The sequence below is a fragment of the Phocoena phocoena genome, chromosome 14, assembly GCF_963924675.1.
Source record: "Phocoena phocoena chromosome 14, mPhoPho1.1, whole genome shotgun sequence".
NCBI classification, from domain to species: Eukaryota; Metazoa; Chordata; class Mammalia; order Artiodactyla; family Phocoenidae; genus Phocoena; species Phocoena phocoena.
The window spans coordinates 64,342,716-64,361,424 of record NC_089232.1 but is presented as its reverse complement, the minus strand read 5'-3'; the positions used below and the strand labels follow the sequence as shown (position 1 = coordinate 64,361,424).

General features: G+C 34.5%; 1 protein-coding gene across 1 annotated transcript in view; it reads left to right on the top strand.

Moving 5' to 3' along the window:
- BIRC6 (baculoviral IAP repeat containing 6) overlaps positions 1–18,709 on the top strand; it is a 245,524-nt gene that overhangs the window by 103,067 nt on the left and 123,748 nt on the right. The window contains exons 32-43 of the mRNA XM_065891330.1: positions 17–154; positions 1,551–1,678; positions 4,763–4,894; positions 5,695–5,910; positions 6,746–6,929; positions 7,552–7,707; positions 9,073–9,206; positions 9,851–10,004; positions 12,430–12,546; positions 14,169–14,323; positions 15,259–15,385; positions 17,751–17,861. Coding sequence (XP_065747402.1) covers positions 17–154; positions 1,551–1,678; positions 4,763–4,894; positions 5,695–5,910; positions 6,746–6,929; positions 7,552–7,707; positions 9,073–9,206; positions 9,851–10,004; positions 12,430–12,546; positions 14,169–14,323; positions 15,259–15,385; positions 17,751–17,861 — 1,752 coding nt within the window. The remainder of the gene's footprint in view (positions 1–16; positions 155–1,550; positions 1,679–4,762; positions 4,895–5,694; positions 5,911–6,745; positions 6,930–7,551; positions 7,708–9,072; positions 9,207–9,850; positions 10,005–12,429; positions 12,547–14,168; positions 14,324–15,258; positions 15,386–17,750; positions 17,862–18,709) is intronic.

The following is an 18,709-nucleotide window of genomic DNA, read 5'->3' as shown; positions in this document are numbered from 1 at the left end:
TCACATTTCTATTCAGGAGTACTAGATATTCCCATGATCAGTTGGGTTGTTATGCTGGTGTCCAGGTTGCTAGATTATGTGGCAACTGTAGAAGACGAAGCAGCAGCTGCAAAGAAACCTTTGAATGGTAAAGACAGGGAGAGGTTTATGACAGGTATCAGAAGTTTATAATAATCTGTTGGTGGGGATTTTGAGTGACTACCCAGTTTTTCCAGAACTGGCATTGGCCTGGAGATTCCAGCTGTATGTGATTTATGTAAAATATTAACTTTACCAGGAATAACATACATATAGGTGAAGTTTATAAAAAGGAATCTGTGAAGAGTTATTGTATTTAGTTTAGTATATCATTCCATTTACTATTATAAAATGTTTCTACTAATTAACTACAAATGACTTTTATGCTTAGATATAGAAATTCTCAGATTTTTGCGAGTTGTAATCTTTCTCCATAAGCTTAAAGCACAGAAAATTTTTTAAATGAAAGACAAAGTGCAAGACAAATTTTCTTCTCCTCTTCCAAGTTAACAAGACTTTATGAAGTAGCTACATCTAATATGTAAATACAGGTAGTAAGTGCCTTAAAACTTAGAATTTTGTGCATTATTAGGATTATAATATTAAAAAAAGATCACTTGAGATGTTTTATAGGTATAAGATGTTACAGAAAATCCTGAATGAACTTTTTGGCCAGCCCAATGAATCAGTTGTTTATGGTACACATTATGTTTGAGAATAGGGTGGGGAATTCTTTTCATGTACAGGGAATATTTTTAACAAATGCTATATGTCTCAGTTATAGGATGTAGAATTAAGACACAAATACAACTACCTGTAAAGTTGGAATGTAACAGATGGTATGGGAGGAGTTAGTTTTTATTTACAGTATTCATGTATTATGGAAATACATTAGTAGAAGACATTTTTTTAGGGCTTGAAGAATTTGAATTAACTTGACAAAAGGATAATAGAAAACAGAAAAAGATGTCATTAGGTTAAGTAGACCTGAAAAAAATCATTGAGGATGGTTAAAGTATGGGATTAAGCCTGAACTGAGCAGAGTGACAAGGAATAATCTGGACACATTCCAAAATGAGAATAAGTAGAGCTACACAGCATGTTTTTTAAACTATCCAATTTTATTTTTGCAGTCATTAAATCAGATTATTGAGTATCCCTTCTTTTGGGTCCCTGTACAAAAAGCATGTGAGTTCGAAATAGGCAATAGTGAGCATTTTGTTGTTGTTAAAGTTGAGCGACATTATCAAAGTTGTGTTGTACAGAGATCAATGTTAAACAGTTGTGGAGAAAGTTGGCTGTTAATGAAAGGATTGGAGGCAGAGAGAACTGTGGTCTTAAAGTCATTTAGGATCTAGGTTAACTTTGCTAAGGTCAGATGTTCTTAGCAATTTCTTTACGATGGTTTCCTTAATTTTTTTAAAAAATTGCTTTGTCGTTATTGACACATCATTTTATGTTTTCTGGGTGTGAATAGTACTTTAAAATCACATTTAACAGAATTATTAATACAACTTTTCCTTGCCCTGTAGGTAACCAGTGGAGTTTTATTAATAATAATCTGCATACCCAGAACATAAATAGGTCTTCCAAAGGCAGCAGTAGCCTTGATAGATTATATTCCAGAAAAATAAGAAAGCAGCTAGTTCATCATAAACAGGTAATTTTCAGTATTTTTTTTTGTTTGGTTGGTTTGTTTTAATGTTTGAGACATTGCATGAGATAGACCTGCCATCAGACCTTAGGTATGATATTTAATGAACTAGTTAATTTAGGGAAATTATTTGACACTTTTGAGTCTGAGTTCCTTATTTGTAAGATGGCAACAATATGTATTTTACAGATTTTTGGTAATGTCCTTTAAACTGTAGGGACATCCCTGGCGGTCCAGTGGTTAAGACTTCACCTTCCAATGCAGGGGGTGTGGGTTTAATCCCTGGGAGCTGAGATCCCACATGCCTCACGGCCAAAAAACCAAAACATAAAAAAACAGAAGCAATATTGTAACAAATTCAATAAAGACTTTAAAAATGGTACACATCAAAAAACAAAAAAACTGTCTACCTCTTCACATGTCTATTACTACCATTCTAAGTGCAGCCGTCATTTGCCTAGTCAGAAGGCCTATCTGCCTTGGTTCTTTCTCAGTCCAATCCATTTTTCATGCTGCCCCTACAGAGTTCTTTTAGATACAAACCTAATCATATCACTTCTTCTCTAAATTATTAGTGGTTTCCAGTTGAACTTTGGATGACGGTCAAACTCCTTAACATAGCTTTAGTATCTCTGTCATCTGCCCATCTAACTTTCAGGTTTGAATTTTGGTCTAGCCATATTGAATGTGGGTTCCTGGACCACCTACACCATTTTTTTCATCCAGGATTTTAATATGTGCTTATCCCCCATCCCTCCCCTCCTTCCCACCAACTACTGAATTTACTGTTTTGCTTGGATAATCTAACTTATTTTTCACATGTTAGTTTACATTCACTTCCTCAAAGACGTTTTCCCTGGTTTCTCAGTTATTGTCCCATAAAGTATGTTTCCCATGTACCCTATATTTTTCGTTTCATTATATTTATCATACTTTTTTGTTGGGATTCTTTTATTAACCTGAGTTTATAGCTGATGTCAGATTCTTATGAGCCAGTTCTTTATTTTAAAACGTGTCTTCCTCTTTGTCTTACAGTATATACAGGAATATATACTGTATCTTTGATACCCGGTATAGAGCCTAGTGTGTCATCTAAAAATATTTGTATAATTGATTTAAGATGAAATGAGATTTTATAAGAACGCCTTTAAGATCTGAAAGTTTGTGAAAGCTTTTGGGCTTTTTAAAAAATAGGAACTCAGCAATAAATTATTTAGTTTTACTACTGAATTTTTCAACTATGAGCAACTATTGGCCTTTTGCAAGAAAAATGATGTGAAGCTTTTCCCTCAACTCCTTTTTCCATTTGAGACTCCTAACTAATTTTAGGTGGTACTAATCATCACCTGAAATTTCAAATTCAGCTAAAATTTATCGAGCACTGAATGATTATATTTGCTGTATTTACTTTAGGATATGAAGATGGAAAACAGACCTAGAGAATGATCCAGTGGATTTTTCTTAGCAGTATTTTACTATTTTATGCTTTATTATAAAGGACATTTTTGGAACAGTTAGCAAAACTTAAAAGTGGGGTCTGGGGCTTCCCTGGTGGCGCAGTGGTTGAGAGTCCGCCTGCCGATGCAGGGGATGCAGGTTCGTGCCCCGGTCCGGGAGGATCGCGCGTGCCGCGGAGCGGCTGGGCCCGTGAGCCATGGCCGCTGGGCCTGCGCATCCGGAGCCTGTGCTCCGCAACGGGAGAGGCCCCAACAGTGAGAGGCCCGCGTACCGCAAAAAAAAAAAAAAAAAAAGTGGGGTCTGAGGAATAGTTAGTTGTTAGTAGTGCATGGATGTTACTTCTTTGATTTTAGTGGTTGTGTTACGGTTTGTAGGAGAAGGGTCTTGTTTCTAGGAAATACACATTAAACTATTCATGGGTGATTGGTCATCAGGTTGCCAACTTATTCTCAGATAGTTAGGGAAAAAATGTCTTTGTACAGCAATATAAATTGTTGATTAAGATTATGGTTGTTTCAAAATAAAGATTATATTTTTTCTTGATTGCAGTTGTTATATATGTTAATTGTAGAACTTTTGGAACAATTTTCTGAAAATACTGATTTGTTCTTCTCACATTCACATACCATGTATTGATTATTTAATACACGTGCATGCTGGTTTTAATTTATGATATATTTTTCTTCATATATGGAGATAACAGCCAAATGGATATTTCTTTATAATATAATGTTCTTTTTCTTGCTGATAACAAAAATATGTAGAAACAGTAGAAATTTAGGAAATATTCCTTGAAAAGGTAGATTAAGTTCTTAACTAAATTGTGCATTTATAATTATGGCTATAATGTTCTAGTGACTTTCTGTTTAGAGTAATGTTCTGCGTAATGGATATATGGCAAAGTGGTTTTGTCATTCAGCAGATTTTCAAGGTCTTTCTAGGCAGAAATTTTTTTCTCCTTGTTGGTCTACTTGTTCATTTCAACCTACTAGTTGTTGCCAGGGGTAGGGATGGGACAGATAGGATAGGAGGGAGGAGGGCAGGCAGCATAAGAGGACAACATGAGGAAACCTTGTGATGGTGATGGTGTACAGTATTAACTGTAGTGGTGGATACCTGAACCAACAAATTGGGTAAAGTGTACAAGAGATCTCTGCATTATTTTTTAACAACTGCATGTGAATTTACAGTTACTGCAATAAACTTTTTAATTAATAAAAAACATAGACATACCAAAAAATGTTCTACTTTTGAAGATTCCCATAAAAGCCAAGCTAAGAATATTGTACAATAAAAGAATTTTCCCCATGTATTTAAAAATAATTCTTTTCCTCTGTTTAAAAAATACTCCATCAGTCAGTCTCATTAGTGGCTTACATAAAAAAGTATTCCAGTTATTTCCCTTCTCCCATGGGTAAGAAATTGATTACTTCTTAATTACAACAGGGGGAGATCTTTTATTTGGAATTTGGAGGTGATTTTTAAAAAATCAGCAACACAGTTTAAACTAGATTTTTCAGAGAATTACTTATTCCATTAGTTTGATGTATGGATTCTGAGGAGTATAATAATTTACTGTGTTGTTTTTAACACTGTTAACTATAAGATTAACTTTTTTTTTTTTTTTTTAAGCAACTTAACTTACTAAAAGCAAAACAGAAGGCTTTGGTGGAACAGATGGAAAAAGAAAAAATACAAAGCAACAAAGGATCATCATATAAACTTCTGGTAGAGCAAGCCAAATTAAAGCAGGCGACCTCAAAGGTATGATCTTTACTTTTTAATGTAATTATCTTAGAAAAGTCACTCTCCCTTTTAGTATTTTAAGTTACTTGAATAGTTAAGTATTTTTAGTAATGATCAGGAAACTTTGTTATTCTCCTTATCAACAAAAATCTATTCTATGTACCTTTTTTGGGAAAGGTAGCTTTTAACTCAAGTAAATATATGATTAATGTGGGCTTAAAGTATTTTTCTAGTGTATTTCTTCTAAAGTGAATTGTGTTCCAGTAAATTGAAGATAAAAGGACTCAGGAAATATATGGTTTTCCTAATGTGTCCTTTATACGTAAAATTTTTAAAAATAATGATATATTTTTTTAAATTTGGGGGATAACATTTGTATGTAGCAACCAAGTTTACATATTGTGTTTCTGTAAATATGAAATTACAGTTACTCCATCAGAGTTTGAAATGAATTAATACTCTGTACCTAGTATATATAGGTTTCTTTACCATTCACCTTTTATGATTATATTTAGGATGTTTTGGTAATATTTATTTAAAATGTTAGATTTGACCTGATGTAGCCTTTCTATAGAATTTCACCTTTCTGATACTCTGTTATGTATCTGATACCTTATTTTAAAATAGGACATGAGGTATATTGGTCAGTATAGTTTTTAATAATCTTACTTTTTGAAGCTTATGGTTTGCCTAAAAATTTTGTTCTTTAGAAGTTGTAAGTTTTCTGAGTGAATATTTTCATTTCATAAATAAACTTTTACTGAAAGAATTTTCATTCAATAAACAGTGGTTTAAATATTGTAAATTTCTGTGTACAGCACTTTAAGGATTTAATTCGATTACGTCGGACAGCAGAGTGGTCTCGTTCTAATTTAGACACAGAAGTTACAACAACAAAGGAAAGCCCAGAGATAGAACCACTTCCATTTACCCTGGCCCATGAACGTTGTATTTCAGTAGTCCAGAAACTTGTCCTTTTTCTCCTCTCCATGGATTTTACATGCCATGCAGATCTCTTATTATTTGTTTGTAAGGTAAGTAAACGAATAGGCATAATTTATAATTATACAGACTTAGTAAGAAAAAGAAATAAGAAAAAATGCAGTTTTTAATTGATTTTTAAGAGAAATAAAAGTCCTTTCACTGGTTTTCCTTTTATGCAGTTTAGTTTTTTTTTTTAATGTGCCTTGAAAGGTTTTAAAAATATTTTGGCACTTATTTCTTAGGAGACCTAATGTGTATATATATATATATTTTTTGCGGTACGCGGGCCTCTCACTGTTGTGGCCTCTCTGGTTGCGGAGCACAGGCTCTGGGCGCGCAGGCTCAGCGGCCATGGCTGACAGGCCCAGCCGCTCCGCGGCATGTGGGATCTTCCCGGACCGGGGCATGAACCTGTGTCCCCTGCATCGGCAGGTGGACCCCCAACCACTGCGCCACCTGGGAAACCCCTAATGTATATTTTTAACCTAGTTAAAACTAGATTAATGTAGATTTGAAATGTAAGTAATGTGGGTATGTCTATCTACAGCCTACCTTTTGTCTATTAGGATAGGAAATTATTATTATCAGGATAGGAAATCTACAAACGAGGGTCAGATTATAGCAATGAAGGGTGTATTAATGCCCTGAAAGCTTTCCTGTAGCATATTCATTGCTTATAGAAATTATTTTAAACTATTCAACTCAGGTTTTTACCTGGATTTTAATATTTGATCCATGAAGTTACATTTCTTTTGCATTTACATCAAATAATTATTTTGACATCAAAAGCATATCTCATTGAAAGCAGTTACTTCAATGCTTTATTTTTGGAGAAAACATATCTAATTGCTATTTAAGTGTATGATTTTATAAAATGTATTACAGGTTCTTGCACGCATTGCGAATGCCACGAGGCCAACTATACATCTGTGTGAGATTGTGAATGAACCCCAACTGGAAAGACTGCTATTACTTTTGGTTGGAACTGACTTCAATAGAGGAGATATATCTTGGGGTGGTGCTTGGGCTCAATATTCCTTAACTTGTATGCTACAGGATATTTTAGCAGGTTTGTTTGGATTTATTTTTAATAAGGTATGTCAAAATTAGCTTGTTGCTGCTTGACTAATCTTTAAAGGAAACTGTGAGCTCCTCAAAAGTATAAAATGTCTCTTTCATGTATGGCAGTAGCAACCATTTAGAATTACTTTTGCGTTTAATTATGTTGACACTTGTAATAAATGCAAGTTTTTATGGAGGAGTTAGGTTACAGAGTACAGGGGTATTGGAGCTAGTCAACTTCCTTGTTAATACCAGCAGTGGGCTGCTTCCTAATTCTTTATGTGCACTTGAGGAAGGTACTCCCTGCTCCTCAGTTTTTTCATCTGTAAAATAAGGATAATAAAAGTATCTTTCTTATGAAGTTATTTTGATGAATAAGTGAGTTAATGTGTGTAAAGTGATTATAATAACTCCTTGTTCATATCGCACATTTTGTGTTTGCTATTAGTTAGCATTTGAGGGTAATGCAGTGAGCCCTAGCATTTCCTTGGGTAGGTGTGGACTCATTTGCCTCAGAATCTTGTGGTTGGTAGAGTACACATGCTATTCTCAATACTGGATGAAAACCTGTGTTTTGGATGTCTGTTTACTAATTACTAAAGCAGTTAGGATGCTCTTCTTACCTGCAGGAGAGTTGCTGGCTCCAATAGCTGCAGAAGCCATGGAGGAAGGAACAGTGAGTGATGATGTAGGTGCAACAGCTGGTGACTCTGATGATGCCCTGCAGCAGTCTTCAGCTCAGTTGCTGGAAACTATAGATGAACCTTTGACACATGATATCACAGGTACATTCTTTAAATTTTTTACTTAAAATATCCATAGCTCTTTTTTAAAAAAATGAAACATGTTTCAAAATTAAGAATATTAATGAAGTATAAAATTAAGTTTTATATTAGGTCTTTGACCTTAGTAACCATATCAGTTATTTTCCTGATAAGTATATTTTGCTTTGATTCTCTGAATGCATATTAAAATAAAATGGTATCCTTTCACAGGGTCTGTGTTACCTTGATATGGTCTTATTTGGCTATGTTGAAAGAATTACAACCTAGAAAACAGTTAAAGATACACAGTGGTAAAGATAGCAAGGCTCTTGTTCTCTTTTTCTTTTTTCTTTTTGTTTTCTGCCTTTTCAAAAACTATAATGTGTATCTTAGTGTGTGCAATCCTTTGTGGTGTACTCCTTACTTTTGAAGAGTGTTTTGCAATGCTGTGGTCATTTCATCTGTTTCATTCCTTAATCTTAGATTCTCTCATGATTTTATCCTTTCTGTCTGATAGTCCCTTTATCTGGAGTAGACTTTCTTCTCTAGTTTGCATGGTGAACTTCTTATCTAAGATTCCCATAAAGCATGCTCTCCTCCAAGAAGCTTTTTCCATTACCACCAGCAATGCTTGAGACTGCCGTCAGTGCTGCCTACATTCTAGATTGTCTCTGATAGCACCTATTACGTTGTAGTTGGTTTAATTTCTGTAGTGTACCCTCACCTCTGAACCTCTGTTAATTTGTTGGAGGGTGGACATTTGTTTTATTAATCTTTATATACTCAGACCCTAATACAGGCTAGTATTTTCTTGGCATTCTACAAATATATGTTGAATAATAGAGGGTGGGAAGGGAAGGAAGATAAGAGTTGTAAGGCATAAAAGGCTAGTTAAAAATTTGGAGTCATCTGAGAGCAAAATCATTTCCAATTCATGATAGAAAAATAAGGTGAATAGCAGCCTTAAAACTAAAATCTTTGCTTTTCACTTTAATACCTGGTATTATTTCCTTAACTACTGGATGTAATATAATGAATTACATATTGGAGGCAATAAAATGAATAACATTGTTCATTCTAGAAATGGTTAATGATTATTTTTAACAACAAAGTTTATGTAACTTGATTCAACAAGGATTAATCATACGGTCTTTTCTCCTAGGAAGTCACGTATTATTGCACTAGTGTTCTTAATGGCGTGTTATAGGGTGATATTTTTGCATACTTACGCTTAATTGTCAAGTATAAAAATTTAGAGATTTTTGTATCAGTAGAAATATATATTATGTATAAGTAAATTAACTTTTTCTGTAATTAAAAGCAATATGTTGGTTAAATTTTATGTTATGTACTCCACCAAAAAAAATCACTTTCAATTATTTGAAGGTGCACCTCCTCTTTCCTCTTTGGAAAAAGATAAAGAAATTGATCTTGAGCTACTTCAGGATCTAATGGAAGTTGACATTGATCCTTTAGATATTGATTTGGAAAAGGATCCTCTTGCAGCCAAAGTTTTTAAGGTACGATATAGTAGAGTATTCTTTGCAATTAAAACCTTTCATCTTACATTTCTGGTTTATTAATTACTTAAAAGACAAAAGTATACACCTAATATAACTCATTATTTAGCTTACTCAAAATTAAATTCCTCTAGGTACTGTAGTAGATTTTTTATAGGACTAGTGGAATAGTATACGGAGGACTTACATCGTTTTATTAATATAGCCACTAACATTATCTTATATGATAATAAGAACCACTAATAAGCATGGGAGGTATGGTTATGGACTCTTGACATTTCAAGCAGCATTTAAGCTTATCCAAGTTGGGTTCATTGCAGAATCTACTTCTTTGTTAGCTGCTACTTTTTCTAAAGGAGATACCTCCCTAATACTTTATTTTGGTTCATTTTGTGTGTAAGAGATTTTATTAAAGATGCTAATTATCTCTCAGAGTCTAACAAATAAGGTTTTTTTAGATTTTGGGATAAAATGGAGAGAATATTATGAACCATTCCTTTAATCATTAAGATAATGTTTTAGAAATTTAAAGGGTAAGGAGAACGTTTATTTTGTAGCCCTGTTTGACTTTAGGTAATGTAAATAATATGTCACTCTTCGTGAAGAGGCAAAAATAAACCACAGTTTTTTCCTATTCTTTTAAGCCAATAAGCAGTACATGGTATGACTATTGGGGTGCTGATTATGGCACCTACAATTACAACCCATACATAGGAGGTCTTGGAATTCCTGTAGCAAAGCCACCAGCAAATACAGAGAAGAATGGATCACAGACAGTTAGTGTTTCAGTGTCTCAGGGTAAGTGTGTGTTCATATTTTAAGGCATAAGCTATTCTTAAAACAAGTCCTCAATTTATGTATTCTTTGTCTCCTGAGAATTTGATCCTGAGTGTTTGCTGAGAGGGTTTATTATTGCAGGGGTGCCGTGAGAGTGACTGTCATTCAGAGCTGTGTGTCAGTCAGTTTAGAAGAGCTTCTATTTATGGTCTATTTTTCGTTTCTCAGAATAACACTTTGCAAAATATATTTGTGAGTTGTGTGGGTTTGCTGGTGGTTTTAATTAATTGTGCTTCCTTTTATTTTTATTGTTAATAATAAATTTATATTTTATCTGTAAACAGAAAGAAATCACGTTGAGTATTATTTTTACACTCTTCTAGTCACATAGAGTATATAACTTTTTTTAAAAATAAAATCTTTTCTTAAATTTTGAAACAATCATACATTTACTGAAAAGTTGCAAGTTAATACAGAGAACATTTGTTATCCTGACCCATTTGGGAGTAAGTTGGTAATCTGATGTTTTTTTGTTTTATTTTGTTTGTTTTACAAAGCAGAAAATTTCTTCTACATAAAAACATCAGGAAGCACATTCCATCAAAATCAGGACATTAACATTAGTAACTTTAAGACCCCATTCAGGTTTCAGCAGTTATGTCTAAATTATGCCCTTTATGCAAAATGATCCAGTACAAAATTGGTGGGGGTGGGGGGCCCACTCCCACACAGTTGGAAGTCTGTGTGTAACTTTACAGTTGGCCCTCCGTCTCCAAAGTTTTGCATCCATGCATTCAACCAACTATGGATGGTGCGTACATATTTGTTGAAAAAAGTCCATGTATAAGTGGACTCATGTGGCTCAAACTGTGTTGTTCAAGCATCAACCGTAATTATCATATCTCTTTAGTCTTATTCAGTCTGCCACACTTTGTCAGAGGTAACTTTCATGACCTTGGTGCTTTTGATGATTATAGGCCAGTTATTCAGTAGAATGTCCCTCAATTTGGGTTTGTATGCTATTTCCTCACAATTAGATTGTGGTCATGTGTTTTTGGCATAAATATCAAGAAAGTGTACTGCTCAAGTTTTCTTACTGCATCCTATTAGGTGGCTCATGATTTTAATTTGGACCACTGCTGGTGGTTTTAAGTTTACTTGATAAAGGAGATGTCTACCAGTATTTTCCAGTGAAAAGTTATTCTTTTCCCTTTTGTAAGAAAATTTGGATGGGTTGGAGTGGCAGAATAATACTTGGAATCTATTCTTTTTTTAAAAAGTTATTATTTTAGTCACTTAGTTTCGAATAGACCGGTGGTTTCCTATTTTATTCAGTAGGTTATAATTTGTTATCATTATTTTCATGTTTTTATTGAGGTAAATTCAAGAGATCATAAAATTTTCCATTTTAGCCTTTTTTTTTTTTTTTTTTTTTTTTGCGGTACGCGGGCCTCTCACTGTTGTGGCCTCTCCTGTTGCGGAGCACAGGCTCCGGACGCGCAGGCTCAGCGCCTGTGGCTCATGGGCCCAGCCGCTGCGCGGCATGTGGGATCCTCCTGGACCGGGGCACGAACCCGTGTCCCCTGCATTGGCAGGTGGACCCTCAACTACTGCACCACCAGGGAAGCCCCATTTTAGCCATTTTTAAGTGTACAATTCTGTGGCATTAAGTACATTCGCAGTGTTGTCATTATTTATTTTGATGTTCGAAATGTCCCTGATTTGACCATGGTATCTCCTTTAATCTGGTCTCTTGTCTTTTTGAAATGTCCTCATATTTCTTTGAGCACTTCCTTGTTTTCTGGCATAACAAAATGCCCCAGGCTCATCATTTACTTTCCCTTCCCCAGACTGGGAATTAGCCACTTCATGAAGGAAAATGGTATTTCAAAACCTTTTAGTGGAGAAGTGTGATTAAGAATTCAAGATTTGAGTGCTAGATAGACTTGCTGTTAATTTTTGGCTGTTCCACACTCTCTCTTGATGGAAAAATCTAGGGAGTGTGTACACACATTTGTGTTTATATTTATTTCTATATTTGTCTGTCTATCCATCTAGAATGCCATGAGTCCACATTGATATATCAGTTAATCTAACAGTAATCTACTCCATAAGCTTCATATTAGTTTTTTCCTTTTCCATATTTCTCTTTTCTCTGATAGTGAGGTACCTGATTCTCATTATTCTTAATTTATTTGCTTCCATTATCATTACTTCACTTACTTGATCTACCTCTCTTTATATATCTACTCTCCCATCTCTAGCCTCCTTTGCACAGATGTTGTTACCTGCTGTAACTCTGATACCCCATGCCAGGTTGTTCTGATGTGAAGATACACTCCTCACCCTGTTTTGGGTTCAGATGTCAACATTTTATTGTAGGAAGTAGGACGTGAATAATAATTATCAAATAGGTTTTGTTTTTTCTTTTAATTGCTTTCTGTAGCCCTAGATGCTCGTCTAGAAGTTGGACTTGAACAACAAGCAGAACTTATGTTGAAAATGATGTCAACCCTAGAAGCAGATTCCATTTTACAGGCATTAACAAATACATCTCCTACCTGTGAGTAAAAGTCACCATTCTTAGAGAATTACCATGAACAGTTTATCTCCTGATTATTTTCAGGTGCACTCAGTAAGGATAGATTTTTAAATTCTCCCTTGCTAAGTTAGTAGGAAGTTGAGAAATAAGAGAAAGGATTAATGAATCAGGAGAGCAGAGGGGGAACAAATTACCTCCATGTAGTGTTTATAAGTTCAGTCCAAAAACCCGAGTCATGTTTTTGTTATGGTGGTGGTGTGCGGTTAATGAAATTCCTGGGGGAGCCTGCATAGCTAGCTGCCTGGGAGTTCGTTGCATTATATCCAAATTTATGATAAAGTGGGTTTCTTAATAGTAACATCTTTATCTTCCTTTAAGACCAAGATGGAAGACTTAGATAATGAAGATAGCTAAATGGGCCTGATTGAACTACAGAATTGAGAGGATTTACTACCTAATTATTTACAGCAAAAGAAGAAAAACTTTTTATAGTAAATGACTGGATAGTAAATATTTTAGGCTTTCTGGGGCTATACAGGGTGTGTTGCAGGTCTACTCTGACTTTGTAGCAGGAAAGCAGCTGTAGACAATATATACCTAAATGAATAGGCACGGCTATTAAAGAAACCGTGTTACAGAATCTGGTGGCCTGTCAGATTTGGCTGTTAGGACATGGTTTGCTGACTGTTGATGTTGTTCTAGGCTTGGGTAGATCCCCTTCTGTCAGGTGAGTATAGTTAGATAGCAGCCTGTCTATCTTAAGATGGGAGCTGTGCTGAGGTGATGGTGATATTTTTATTTTTCTTAGGCCAAGAAAAATAAAAACATGGTGGGTAATGGTGGTGAGTAAAGGTGTAGAGATACTAGTTAGAACCTAGGAAGCACATCATGTCCTCCTCCTATGAAGTAAAGTTCCCAACCCATTTCAATAGAGAAATTTGGATTTTTAGATCTTCCTATGTTAAATTGAATTCTTTTGGTTTGCATTCTGTATTTCTTGCCTTAGGAAGTATATAAAAAAGGAGAAAAAGAGAAGATTCATCTAGTGTTCTGTTTCTTGATATATTCTATCTTTTGATTATTTTCCTGTGCAGAACTGTGTTCTCCTTTTAATATAAAACTTTCTAAATATATGAAAAACTCTCTTAACATCCCTTTATTTCTCTGCTCCCCATGAATATATACTCAGTTAGTTTGGTGTGTGTATCCTGGCATCAGAATTTTTGAACACTTCCCAGGCAATTTTAATGTGCTATCAAGGTTGAGAATCAATGGATTAGAGTCTAGGTTATTCTAAAACTACCTTCTCAAGAAATAGGCAGGGTTCTTTTTTCTTTCCCTTTTCTCCTCCCTCTTATTAATTAGGAAAAAATTGAAAATAAAAATTTATAGAGAGTAAGGTTCTTCTCCCTTTGTGGACAAGTCCTGTGAGTTTGGGAGCTTCTCTTTGTGGTGATTATCTTTTGAACTTTCAAGTAATGTTGTAAAAACAGGTTTTCAAATAATACAATGCTGAACCATTTTAAAGAATGCAATTTTAATTTTTAAAAAAATATACCTTGACTTACCTGTACATATTAATAACTAGTTAACATTTCTCCTGATACTTTGTGTATAAAATCATAACTGTGTTTAATTTTCAGTATCACAGTCTCCCACTGGAACAGATGATTCGCTTCTAGGGGGTTTACAAGCGGCGAACCAATCCAGCCAGCTCATTATACAGTTATCATCTGTCCCAATGTTAAATGTTTGTTTCAACAAACTTTTTTCCATGCTTCAAGTCCATCACGTTCAGGTATGACTTCAGGAGAAATTGTGTATTTTTAGACATTATTGCCAGCCTAGAAAAGATGAAAATAAACAGGCAGATCAGTCTCAACCAAACAGGGATGATTTCTTTGTCATACTCAGATGAAAAAATGTTGGAGATACTTTGATTAACCCAGCTCCTCAGTGATAGGTTATTTATAACTTTTATGATTTTAAGCTTTACTGCTTTTGTTCCAACTACATATTATACACACAGCTGCATTTAAAGACTTGAATCACATCTTTTAATTTAGTAAAACATTTATATTAGGTAAATTATAAATTTTAATTCAGTTAAATTTCATTTGATCTAGAATTTTAAGATGTGTTTGCTTGTGAACTGAATTGAAAGTAACCAGAAGTATTTTTTTTAACATTTATTTTTATTATTTATTTATTTAATTTATTTTTGGCTGTGTTGGGTCTTAGTTGTGGCACACAGGATCTTAGCTGAGGCATGCAGGGTCTTTTGTTGTGGCATGCGGGCTCTTCATTGCAGCGCACGGGCTTCTCTCTAGTTGTGGCATAAGGGTTTTCTCTCTCTAGTTGTGACACGCAGGCTCCAGGGTGCATGGGCTCTGTAGTTGTGACGAGCGGGTTCCAGAACATGTGGGCTCTGTAGTTTGCAGCATGCAGGCTCTCTAGTTGAGGCACACAAGCTCAGTAGTTGTGGCGCGTGGGCTTAGTTGCCCCATGGCATGTGGGATCTTAGTTCCCTGACCAGGGATCGAACACGTGTCCCCTGCATTGTAAGTGGTCCAGTGGTTCTTCACCACTGGACCACCAGGGAAGTCCCCAGAAGAAGTATTTAATAGAAAAATTATTTACTCATAATCATAAGGATTCATACATGAGATTTTTGTTTAAATGGTATTTCCTAATAGGTACATTTTCTTTCTGTCAATTTACATTCTTTTTCAGTTGGAATCGCTTCTCCAGTTGTGGCTCACATTGAGTCTGAATTCTAGTTCGTCTGGAAACAAAGAAAATGGAGCAGACATTTTTTTATATAATGCTAATCGAATACCTGTCATTTCATTAAATCAAGGTAAGATTTATTAGAAGGAAAGTTATTAATGTAGCATAAACAATCTAAAAAGGTATTGATTAGGTTAACACCTAATCTTTGTCATTAGGGTTGTAATGTTGTAGTGAAAAAAACATATTTAAAATACTGACTTAATAATTTGCAGGAAAGAGAACAGAAAACTTATTCTGTGGTCTGTATTATGTCTGTGTATAACACAGACATAAAATCTACAATGTTCTGTTTATCTTTACATTGTAGTTCCTTAAAGTATTGTCTTGTTCATAGGCTGTTCTTTTGCAACTGGTCTTTTTGAAAAATGTGAAATACCTCTAGGGAATTGGTAAATTGGAGAAGGATGTCAATTTTTTGTAGAAATTGTGTTCTTTCATTTTTTTTCTTGGCAAATGCAGGAATGTGGGAATAGTGGGACTTGAATAATATCCTTCAACAGGAATAGAACTAGCTTTCAGCTTGGGCTATAGGAATCTATTTAAAGAACAGTAAAAATCATTTATTCCTGATGCTTTCTCTCTAGAGATGTGCATCATGCATGGCCTTCACATGGCCTGTCAGCCTCAGTGACAGCCACACTGGCTTACGGTCTTACTTAACATCTGCATTCTCAGCAAGAGCTGGCCCTACTATAATTATTAGGTTTCCTTCTGTTTCACTGTATTAATGATTATTATAAATTTTACTCCCATCAGTTTTTAAAACTTTTTTATTGTGAGAAACATTAAGCATGAACAAGAGTGAATAGAAGGGTAAAAAAAGTAATTATTTCTTACTATCATCAGGTATTTTGTGAGTATTCAAATTTCCAATTGTCTAAACTATTACAGAATTTTTTTTGTATATTTGAAATAGGTTTCATATGGAGTCTACCCATTTTAATTAATTATGTTTCTTAATTCCTCTAATCTGTCTTTTTTTTTTTTTTAAATCCCCTTACAAAGTTTGTTTGTCTTTCAAGATTCCCTAGGTCCCAATTTTTAGTGATTGTATCTCTAATGATGTCCTCTCTACTTTCTATAAATTGGTAATTAGACATGGAGCTTAATCTGATTTGAGTTTTTTTTTTTTTTTTTTTTTTGTGGTACGCGGGCCCCTCACTCTTGTGGCCTCTCCCGTTGCGGAGCACAGGCCCCGGACGCGCAGGCTCAGCGGCCATGGCTCACGGGCCCAGCCGCTCCGCGGCATGTGGGATCTTCCCAGACCGGGACACGAACCCATGTACCCTGCATTGGCAGGTGGACTCTGAACCACTGTGCCACCAGGGTAGCCCAGAGGTTTTTTTTTTTAAGGCAGTTTCATAGGTTGTCTTTTTTTTATGTTGTTAATAGACACTAATGATTAATGCCTAGAATTAGTAGCAGTTCACAGGAAGTTTTGAAATGAAGATAGTCTAATTTTGTTATTCCTTTTTTATTAACTGAAATACTTACATAAAGAGAAACTTCCTTTCATGTGCTATCATGTCACCCTTTGGAGATACAGTTTTTATATAGAGCCAGGAAAAATGCTGGAAATTTTCTGTATTTTAAAATTAAATTTAAAAATTAATTGGTTCACAAGTAGTCTATAATCATGACCACTTAGTTTCCTTAGTAAATATCTGTATAAGTTCGTGATTTTAAAATATTTCTTACGTTTCTGTTACAATCATTATGTTTATTGATGCTGAAATCACGCTATTTGTGGTAAGATGATGCTTCATTAGATTCTTTTGGTTTTGCTTTTTTTTGTGAAATACACAACTGTATCTTTGTTAGATTTTAATAGCATAGGTGTTCCAAACTATATTTCCTGCCTGAGATCTGGAATCAGCCATTCTACACAGTGTTTTAAGGGCAAAAACTGGGCACTGTATTATGTTTGTTTATTTTTAATAACTTTTTTGGCTTCTCCACCTGCCACATGTGCTTCTTATTTAGGCCTTGCAGGTGACTTAGTTATTGTTTTAGTTTGTGCTTTTTTTGTAAAGTTACATTGGTTTTGAACGGTCAGCCGCATCCCTGTCTTTCCAATATGCCCTATTATTTTCAGTTTTTGGCTTTGCAGAATGTGAGGATTTTTAGTAAAACACAAATTGTGTTACAGTAGAAATGCCTGTAGTTTGGAAAGGACAACAAATGTATAGTGATGACATCTTATTTTATTTGTCATGGGATGAGCTTTAACCTTAGATATAAAATGTTATTGACTCTCTAATGCTTTAGTTATGTTTAATGGGGAACTTTTATTTATATGTTTTGAGGACACGATGTAGTGAATTGATTTAAAAAAATAATGTCATGTTTTAAAATTTATTCTTTTTGTTTTAATTCTCAGTAAACATTTGCTTTTTCTGAGTTAAAATTTCCCCTTTCTCTTTTCCACGTAGCATCAATAACTAGCTTTCTCACGGTGTTAGCGTGGTATCCCAATACTTTGCTCCGGACATGGTGCCTTGTTCTTCATAGTCTAACACTCATGACAAACATGCAGCTTAATCGTAAGTCCAAATATTTATTCCTCTAAATCTCTGACATATACTTTATTATTCTTGCTATGAGATTCTTAAAAAAGATTTTTTCAAGAAGTGATATAGTTGTGAAAATGATTAAATTCTTTATTTGAATATGTCTCTTCTGAATTTGTTCTTTTTGTTGTTGTTCTTAATGTATCTTGCCCTTTGTGCTTCTTTACTTTGATTATATACTCTCATCTATCTACAGTTACAAGATCAAATTATATGTTTACCTTCTAAAAACTTTTACTAGTTTTTAAAAATTGATTACTCTTAGAGTACAAAGTCAAGTATTTAATGTTAGTCTATGTCTTGTGTTGGTTATTTATTCTTTTTAAAGTAACTTAGCAGTTAAAAATGATTTATTCATTATAATATTCATGAACGTATATGACTGGGTTCCTCGGTGTATGCTTTTCACATCTAAAACCTTCATTCACTGAACCTAGTCGCTTCTTCTCAGATTCTAAAGTCCTATTAGTTTCCTACTTCCTTCACCCCACTCCTTTATTTCCCATTTAAGATAGTAAAATTAATTTCTGAACCTTTTAAGAAAGGAACTTTTAGTGCTTTCTGTGGCTTTCTGTATCTCAAAGTCACAAAGATACTCTCATACATTATCTTCTGTACTGCTTACTGGTTTTACTTTTTACATTTAGGTCTAGATTTTATCTGACATTCTTAGGTTGTTGGGAAGTAGGTATCCAAGTTCATATTAGAGAGCAAGGAGTAGCCATTTGTGAATTGAAATCTTCATTCCATCTGTAGGTTATGACAGCAGGTGGGTGGATTTCATCCCCATTCTCTTTGGGCTTAATTTCATTGACTAGAAA